At 44.5% G+C, this 9,433-nt stretch overlaps 1 protein-coding gene across 2 annotated transcripts in view; it reads left to right on the top strand.

The window, feature by feature from the left end:
* Nucleotides 1–614: 614 nt before the first annotated feature.
* IGBP1 (immunoglobulin binding protein 1) overlaps nt 615–9,433 on the top strand; it is a 34,715-nt gene continuing 25,896 nt past the window's right edge. The window contains exons 1-3 of one of the 2 annotated variants that reach the window (XM_033200899.1): nt 615–702; nt 884–1,295; nt 1,682–1,975. In XM_033200899.1, the coding sequence (XP_033056790.1) occupies nt 1,108–1,295; nt 1,682–1,975 (482 nt within the window). In that variant the 5' untranslated portion in view covers nt 615–702; nt 884–1,107. Of the gene's footprint in view, nt 1,296–1,681; nt 1,976–9,433 lie in introns of both variants that reach the window. The other variant, XM_033200900.1, reaches the window with a different exon arrangement.

Below are 9,433 nucleotides of genomic sequence, written 5' to 3'. Positions count from 1 at the left end.
TATTGACATTTTTCATTCTTTTTTTTTTTAATGTCTTTGAAATCTGGGGTTTTTTTACACTTGCAGCACATCTCGATTCAAAATAGCCACTTTCAAGTGCTTAGTAGCCACATGCAGCTAGTAACTACCTACTGAACAATGCAGTTCTGCATAACTGGGCTGCTTTCCAAACTGATCACTTTTTTTTTATTCAGATAATGACTGATACTGAGTACTCAGCTACCCAGAGTGGTGCAAAGATGAGTCAAATTCATTGTGATAGGAGAGATTTGTAAGTCACTAGCAATTATACAGTGTGGTAGGTGCCACGATAGAGATGCAGAGAAGAAACCCAGACTTGGCGGCTGAAGGGCACAGGATGGAAGGCGGTGGGGAGACAAGGAAGGTTGCACAGAAATAACATTTGACATAGGAACTAAGTTCACGAAGGGAAGCCGGCTGTGCGGTGACCGGAGTTGCAGGTTACCAATCTTGCTGAGGGGGGCTCCACTGGACCCCGGGTCGTAGGCGTGTGTGGTGTGAAGGGGGAAGAGGACGGGAGAGGATTGGCTGGGAGGAACCCGGAGCTCCAGTTGGTGGGTGGACGGAAGCCGCAGGGGGGCGCTACTTGCACTTCGCGCTCAAGCGACGGGATCTTCAAACCGTGGGAGTGGCGCGGCGGCTGGAGTCCCTGGACTCCTCAATCGAGGAGCTACTCGCGAGGTAAGGGGCGCGCCTGACCGGCTCCTAAAGCGCACTCGCTCGTCCGCACTCCTCGCGCTCCGAATTCAGCCTCGCCACACCCGGGCTTCAGAGCCCACAGAACTTCTCAGCCCCGTGTCGGCGACGAGGACTCATGGTAAAACAGCGCCTAGGGTTTCGCTTGTTTGTTTGTTTTTAACAGATGCCTACGACTTGTAATAGGCTGCCTCATAAAATGAGTCTATGGAAACGGTTGCCAGGGCCGGCGAACGGCGGCTCCCGGAAGTCCTTTGATGCTTCGGTAACAGTGAAGCTACTGGACCAATGAGGTGCCTCTTCCGGTTTTGTCCGCGGTCGCCCAGTTCTTCTTTATCAAGGTGCCTTTGACCCCGGGAAGGAGATCTTCCGGGTTCCTCTCTCCCCAAGATGGCTGCTGAGGACGAGTTACAGCTGCCGCGGCTCCCCGAGCTGTTCGAAACGGGCAAACAGTTACTGGACGAAGTAGAAGTAGCGACTGAACCTGCCGGTTCCCGGATAGTCCAGGAGAAGGTGTTCAAGGGCCTGGACCTCTTTGAGAAGGCTGCCGAAATGTTATCGCAGCTAGACTTGTTCAGGTATGGGGGAAGATAGTAATAATGGCTGAGAACGAAGGTAATAATGGTTACCAAGGGTGGAGCCATTGCGTCTGAGTGGAGGGGACCTTTAGTAGTGAGAACCTTTCGTTCCTACTTACCACTGCGATCTTGTGTACATTGTTTACATTCCCCACCTCTCTTCCCAGATGGTTGATATCCCACGACTCTGCTCCCTAGTGTCTGCTGATTGCAAGGCATTGGGTGTGAGCCCTCAGCCACTTTCATTAAGTGAAACTGGGCGCTGTTACCCGTGCCTCCTCCCTCTGCTCCACTCCCAGCCCAGCCTCCCACTCCGTCCCCCAGGAGCCAAGGGCCACAATTTTAATGCCTAGCCAGGCTTCACTGCCTCCTTTTTGCTCTTCCAGCCGAAATGAAGATTTGGAAGAGATTGCTTCCACCGACCTGAAGTACCTGTTGGTGCCAGCATTTCAAGGAGCCCTCACCATGAAACAAGTCAACCCCAGCAAGCGTCTAGATCATTTGCAGCGGGCTCGAGAACACTTTATGAACTACTTAACTCAGTGCCATTGCTACCATGTGGCAGAGTTTGAGCTGCCCAAAACCAAGAACAACTCAGCTGAAAATCACACTGCCAATTCTTCCATGGCTTATCCTAGCCTCGTTGCTATGGCATCTCAAAGACAGGCTAAAATAAAGAGGTGAGTCAATAGCTATAATATGAGGGCTGCACAATGGCAGTGCTTTTCGGGAGCATGCTTCCTTGGCGGTTGGTGGGGGGCCAGAATGGTGTGTGTCACTTTCTTGGTTCTTATTGAGCATAGGCCCTGGGGAGAGCAAACTTTCCTGAGTTTTTCAAGAAGCCTCTGCTTTTGTTGAGATGATTATACTTACCTATCAGACCCCTACTACCTTATGATTGCCAACAGCAGCAATGTAATTTAGCAGAGTGTCTCCCAACCTTTTCCACATCCTCATAGCAATGTTCACATGGTACAGTGGGGTAGATGTCTCTGGAAGACAAAGCTAGGCCATTTTATGGTCCCTGGTTGAGGAGCTCTGTTCAGACTGCTGGAGTAGATGTGTAACATCCTGAACTCATCTTAGTCCTGGCACAGCTTCATTGTGTGATCTTGGAAAAGTTGCTTACTTTCTTAGGTTTTTTTTGTTGTTGTTTGTTTTTTAAACAACATTTAATGGGTGGTCATGCTGTCTAGGAACTATGCTAGGCACTGGGGATACAAAGTATATAGGTGTTTGTGTGAGTATGAGTGGTCCGTGCCTTGGAGGAGCATACAATCTGGTGAGGAAAAAGGGCATAGAAACAGAATATCAATATACACTGATGTTATGGAGGGTTGTACAAGGTACTATGAGAGCAGAACAGGAGGGGCACCTAACCAAAGGGAGCAGGAGAGAGGAGAAAGCTCCCTCGAAGAGGTGACTCCTGTGCTTAGTTCTTTAAGGGTAAATAGGAATATCCAGAGGAAGAGGAGAGGAGGACATTAGCCAGCAGAGTATGTAATAGCCTTAGTAAAGCCACAGAGGCGTTAAAGAAACAGTGGTGGGTGGAGATGTGTAGGACAAAAACAGCAGCTATAAGCAATTAGGTGATGGTAGAACACAAAGAGGGTGGTGGTAAGGGGGAAGGAATGATACTGAAGAATGTTGTAGGGTCCACATCAAGGAGAGCCTGGGATGTGAGGAACGTGAAGAGAAACTTGTTGCTGAGAACTTGATAAGGTGTTTGAATCCCAGCTCGACCGCTGTGATTAATCACTGATTTTTGGCAAGTTATTTAATCTTTCACTACCTGAATTTCCCCAGCTGCAAAATTCAGATAATAATAGGTCCTTCTTTATAAAGTGGTTTTTGAGGATTAAAAGAGAAATATATATAAAGCAGTTAGCACAATGTTTGACACAGTAAACACTCAAAGTCAACTATTATTTGCGGCTAAGAGCATGGGTCGTAGAGTGAGAGACTGGGTTTGAGACCCAGCTTTACTTATGAATGTTGTTGGACTTTGGGGATTTTTTTTTTTTTTTTTTTTTTTTTTGAGGCGGAGTCTCGCTCTGTCGCCAGGACTGGAGTGCAGTGGCTGGATCTCAGCTCACTGCAAGCTCCGCCTCCCGGGTTTACGCCATTCTCCTGCCTCAGCCTCCGAGTAGCTGGGACTACAGGCGCCTGCCACCTCGCCCGGCTAGTTTTGTATTTTTAGTAGAGACGGGGTTTCACCGTGTTAGCCAGGATGGTCTCGATCTCCTGACCTCGTGATCCGCCGTCTCGGCCTCCCAAGTGCTGGGATTACAGGCTTGAGCCACCGCGCCCGGCCTGGGGAAGTTATTTAACCCACTGAGCCTCAGCTTTCCTCATATGTGAAATCTAAATAATAATGGTACAGATGGTCCCCAATTTGCGATGGGTTGTCTTAGAATTTTTTGACTTTATATTGGTGCAGAAGCAATACACATTCAGGGGAACATCAATAAATTACATGAATTATTCAACTCTTTATTATAAAATAGGCCTTGTGTTAGATGATTTTGCCCAACTGTACGCTAATATAAGTGTTCTGAGCATGTTGAAGGTAAACTAGGCTAAGCTGTGATGTTCAATAAGGTGTATTAAATGTGTTTTCAACTTCCCATATTTTCAATTTATGATGGATTTATTGGGATGTAGCCCGTTTTAAGTTGAGAACACATGTGTACCTACCTCAGGGTTAATAAGCACAAATGGGAAAAAGCACATAAAACAGCACAATATCTGGCACATGGTGAGTATTCTGTAAATGTCAGCTGCTATCAGATAGGACATGCCAAAGAGCTTACTCTGGTTGGTGACTGAGATCCACTGAAGAGTTCTGTTTCTTTTTTCTTTTTTTTTTTTGATACAGAGTTTTGCTCTTGTCACCCAAGCTGGAGTGCAGTGGCGTGATCTCGGCTCACTGCAATCTCCACCTCCTGGGTTCAAGCAATTCTCCTGCCTCAGCCTCTCGAGTAGCTGGGATTACAGGCACCTGCCACCACGCCCGGCTACTTTTTGTATTTTTAGTAGAGATGGGGTTTTGCCATGTTGGCCAGGCTGGTCTGCCTCGGGCTCCCAAAGTGCTGGGATTACAGGTGTGAGCTGCTGCGCCCTGGCTGTTTCTTTTCAAATAGTAGCATGATCACATTTGCATTTTAACTAGTACACTCTAACAGCAGTTAGGAAACAATGAGGGAAAAGATTAGACCCAGTTAAGTCACAAAGGTGACTGGGGTTTACTATTGCAATGGTAGAGGGATGGGGGAATATATTTAGGAGGGTTGAATCTACAGGAAACCTAGTGATCAATTGGTTGTGGAAGGTGGGATAGAAGGAAGCAGCAAAGAAAGATGTCATGTTTCTGATTTAGGTGGATGGCTGTGAAATTTATTGAGATGGGGAAAGAGGAAGAAGAGAAGATGGGGGAAGGGGAGAGTATGAAGTTAGTATTGAAACATGTTGAGTTTAAGGTGCCTAGGAGATAAGTAGAGGTATATGTTAGTCTGAAGCTCAGAGGAGAGGCTTGGTCTAGAGAGCTGAAGATGATTCATTTATTCAAAAATATTTATTAATTCCTTCCTGTGTGCCAGGAGCTGTTCTAGGTGTTAGAGAATCAGATAAAGTCAGTGCTGCTATGGAGCTTTTATTCTGGTGCTAGAGAAAAACAATAAGCTAGTAAATAATGAAATTTCAGCTGGTAAGGACTATGAGGAATAATAAAGTTAGGGGATAGTGAGTGACTGAGGATATGGGCTAGACTGATATGAAATGGAATTTAACATCCTGTCCTTTGTAAGTAGTTGGGGGCAGCCTGTCAGCAGGTAATAGGTAGTTTAAACAGTGAGTTTGGTATCCAAATAATTATACAAAAAAAAAAAACTGCAAGAGAGAGACGAGGGAGTGGTCACATCTGGTTGGAGGGATGAAGAAAAGGTTTCAGAACATAATGGCATTTGACACCAGGCGCGGTGGCTCACGCCTGTAATCCAGCACTTGGGAGGCTGAGGCAGGTGGATCACTTTGAGGTCAGGAGTTCAAGACCAGTCTGGTCAACATGGTGAAACCCCGCCTCTGCAAAAAAAAAAAAAAAAAAATAAGCTGGGAGTGGTGATGCACTCCTGTAATCCCAGGTACTCGGGAGGCTGAGGCAGCAAAATCACCTGAGCCCGGGATGCCTCAGTGAGCCGATATCGCACCATTGCACTCTAGCCTGGGTATTGGAATGAGACTCTGTCTCAAAAAAAAAAAAAAAAAGAACATAAATGGTATTTGAGACGAGTCTTACAGGCTGGTTAAAACTCGAAATTAGGCTGAGCATGGTGGCTCATACCTGTAATCCCAACACTTTGGGAGGCCAAGGCGGGAGGATTACTTGAGCCCAGGAGTTCAAGAACAGCCTAGACAACAAAGTAAGACTCTGTCTCTACCAAAAAATAAAAATAAAAAATTAGGTGTGGTGGCACAGTCCTGTAGTCCCAGCTACTCCAGAAGCTGAGCTGAGCTGGGAGGATCACTTGAGCCCCTGGAGGTTGAGGCTGCAGTGAGCTGTGATCGCACCATTGTATTCCAACCTAGGTGACAGAGTGAGACCCTGTCTCAAAAAAAAAAAAAAAAAAAAGATTTTCTTGAGTGTAAAAGTAATAGTGCTCATTGTAGAAAGTTTGCAAAACAGAAGAATATTTTTTAAATTAAAAATAAGCCTCAATCCTAGCACTCATGATGATTATTGTTAACTTTCTGGTGTGTTTCCTTTCAGACATATAGCGATTAAGCTAATAAATTTGGAATGCTGTAACTATCCTGTTTTTTAACCTGACATACCGTGAGCATTTCCTCGTGTTTTTTGAAACCATGATATTGAATGTTCCATGCTCTAGTTGTACCATAATTATTTAATCTGTTATTATCAAATATTTAGACACTGGTTTTTTGCTATTCTGAGTAATGCTATAAGCAAACATCTTTAAATGCATCTGTCACTGTTCCTTAGGGTGGATTTCTGGAGCCAGTGACTGGGTCAAAGTGTTTGAATATTTTGAGGCTCTTGACATATGGTAAAAGTGTTGCTTTCCACGATAACAGAGTTTCAGAATATGTTCCACTGCATTTGTCCTGGATGTTAATACTTAGAAAATCCAATTGGGTGGCCGGACACGGTGGCTCACGCCTGTAATCCCAGCACTTTGGGAGGCCGAGGCGGGTGGATCACCTGAGGTCAGAAGTTCGAGACCAGCCTGGCCAACATGGCAAAACCCCATCTCTACTAAAAATGCAAAAATTAGCCAGGCGTGATGGCCAGTGGCTGTAATCTCAGCTTCTTGGGAGGCTGAGGAAGGAGAATTGCTGGAACCCAGGAGGTGGAGGTTAAGCTGAGATCGCACCATTGCACTCCAGCCTGGTCTGACAACAGTGAGACCCCATCTCAAAAAAAAAAAGAAAAAGAAAAAAGAAAAAAAAAGACAATCCAATTGGGCAAACAGAAAGTATCTATTGTTTTGATTTGCATTTCTTTGGCCTGCCTGGTTTGAATGTTTTTCTTAAATGCCTGACAGATATCAACACTTAACTTTATACTAATGTCTCCCACATTCATATCACTAGCCCAGACTCTTCCTGACCTTCAGACCCATACTTGCAACACCCTTCCTTCATAGGTGTTTCACAGACATGTCATACTTTGAACCCTTGGCTTTTTAACCCCCAAATGTGCCTCCACAGCCATCTCAGTAAGTGTACCACCATTGACTTAGGTTTTTAAACCAGAAACCTAGGATTTACCTTCAATTCCTCCCTTTTTCTGAATTTTCACATCCAGTCTATCAGCAAAGGCCTGTCCATTCTAGCTACAAGAGGTATCTTCTATCCTTCTATTTCTCTCCATCTCCACTATCATACCTCAGTCTAGGCTACCAACATTTCTCACCCTAGATAGATAAATCAGCTCCAAGGCCTTGTGTGATCTGCTGCCTGCCTCTTTTCAGTCTCACCATGTGTCATTCTCCCCTCGTTCACTAGACTCCAGCCACAATGACCGTCTTTCAGTTCTTTGAATAGACCCAGCTCTGTCCTCTATTGAATCTCTGTGTGTGCAGTTCTCTTTGCATAGAATGCTCTTCATATGGCTAATTCTTCATCCTCTAGGTCTCAGCTTGAATATCACTCCTCAGGCCTTTCCAGATCAGTCTCTTTAAGTAGTTAACAACTATTATTCTCTCTTTGCTTCATGTTTGTTTCCTTCTTGGCACTATGTGCAGTCATTTCATGTGTCTTTCTGAGTTTTGTCTTTCTCCCCTACTACAGTATATACTCTATGAGGGCACAAGCCATTTCTTGTTCACTGTGTTATGCCTGCCAGAGCTTGGCATATAGAAGTTACTAAAGCAATACTTATTGTTGACAAGCAGAAGAAACAAGATGAACAAAAGCCCAAAGCCAGGGTATATTTAGTATGTTCAAAGACCATGTAATAATCTGGTTTGGCAGAAGCTAAGAGGAGTATGGTTGCAGCTCTGCATAAAGAAGTGATATGTATATAAAATAGTGAAAAAGAAGAAAGGCAGAGGGAGAAATACAAGTTAGCATGTTATGATAGTACTTCAAATAGGAAGGAGTGATAAAAAATGAAGTTATAGCTATCAGAGATACTACTTTTGCAAGAAGAGTTTACATGGTTAGAAAACAAATTACTCAGATCCTTATTTACTTTCTGGAAGTCCCCCAACCCATGCCTTTAGATATTGAGGCCGTCTTACATAAAACACCTGAATGGTGTGTCCTCTCTCTCAAAACCTGTTTCTTCATGTATGTCCTGTATTTCCCATATCTGAGGAGTATGAGTCTGGTTGAGTAACAGCAACTCCATCCTTTTGAGAGAAATAGAGAAGTGAACGCTGGATAAGTAATGAGTCTAGTTTTGGATTTACTGAATTTAGGTCCTAAAGTGGCAACTGGATAGTCATTTCCATAGACAGATTGAAATGTGCAAGTAAAGTTTATGAGACTGTTTTGTGACTGATGTGAAAGATTTAGGAGGCCTCTGCTTTGGTTGGTGTAGATGAATTTGCCAAGGAAAAACATGTAGACAGAAAAAAAAACTCAAGGATAAAACTTTGGGGCAAATTAAGGGAGAAGGAAGAGGAAGGAAAGAGCAATCAGAAACTCAGTAAGGTAGCCGGGCGCGGTCTCTCACGCCTGTAATCCCAGCACTTTGGGAGACTGAGGTGGGTAGATCACGAGGTCAGGAGTTCAAGACCAGCCTGGCCAAGATGGTGAAACCCCATCTGTACTAAAAATACAAAAAAATTAGCTGGGCCTGGTGGCAGGCGCCTGTAATCCTGGCTACTCAGGAGGCTGCGGCAGGAGAATCACTTGAACCCGGGAGGTGGAGGTTGCAAGGAGCCGAGATTGCGCCACTGCACTCTAGCCTGGGCAACAGAGCAAGACCCCGTCTCAAAAAAGAAACTCCATAAGGTACAGGTACTTACAGGAGCCTGGAAAAGAGAAAGCAAATGTTATGTCCTCTTTGAAGCCTTTCCCTAATTATCTTCCCTCCCAGATACCATGGCATTTAGTTCATGTTACTTATCACAGTATAACTATCTGTCAGTCTCTAGACTTGAAACTCCTCAAGGTGAGAGACTTTGACTAATTGTATCTCAGTATCCTAATTATATCATTGTATATAATTGCATCCCTTGGTGCCCAACCCAGTAATTGGATCATAGTAGGTACTTGGAGGTGTCTTTGGGAGAGACAGAGTGGTCATAAAAAGATGGAAGCAAAATGCCGTAGCAGAAAAAGCCTAGACTTAGGAGTCAGACCTGGGGTAACTAATCCAATTTCTACCACTTAATAGATGTGACATCATTTAGCAACCCCCCCCAGCCTCAATTTCTTTATCAGCTAACAGTGTATTGCTGCTTACAAAGCACTTTGATTTGTGTTTTTCCATTTGATCCTTGTAACAACCCCATGAAATAGACATTCTTGTCCCCATTTTAGAGATTTAAAAAAAGCAGGGGGAGCGAGCGCTCTGAGAATTGAATTGCCCAAAGTTACATAGCTAGTAAGTGGCTAGGTTAGGATTTAAACTCAGGTGTTCAAATTCCCAGTTCAGTAACATTCCCACT

Source organism: Trachypithecus francoisi, unplaced genomic scaffold (assembly GCF_009764315.1).
Source record: "Trachypithecus francoisi isolate TF-2019V2 unplaced genomic scaffold, Tfra_2.0 Lachesis_group6, whole genome shotgun sequence".
Lineage (NCBI taxonomy): Eukaryota > Metazoa > Chordata > Mammalia > Primates > Cercopithecidae > Trachypithecus > Trachypithecus francoisi.
Note: the sequence above shows the minus strand (reverse complement) of the source record. Positions and strands in the feature narration are given on the sequence as shown.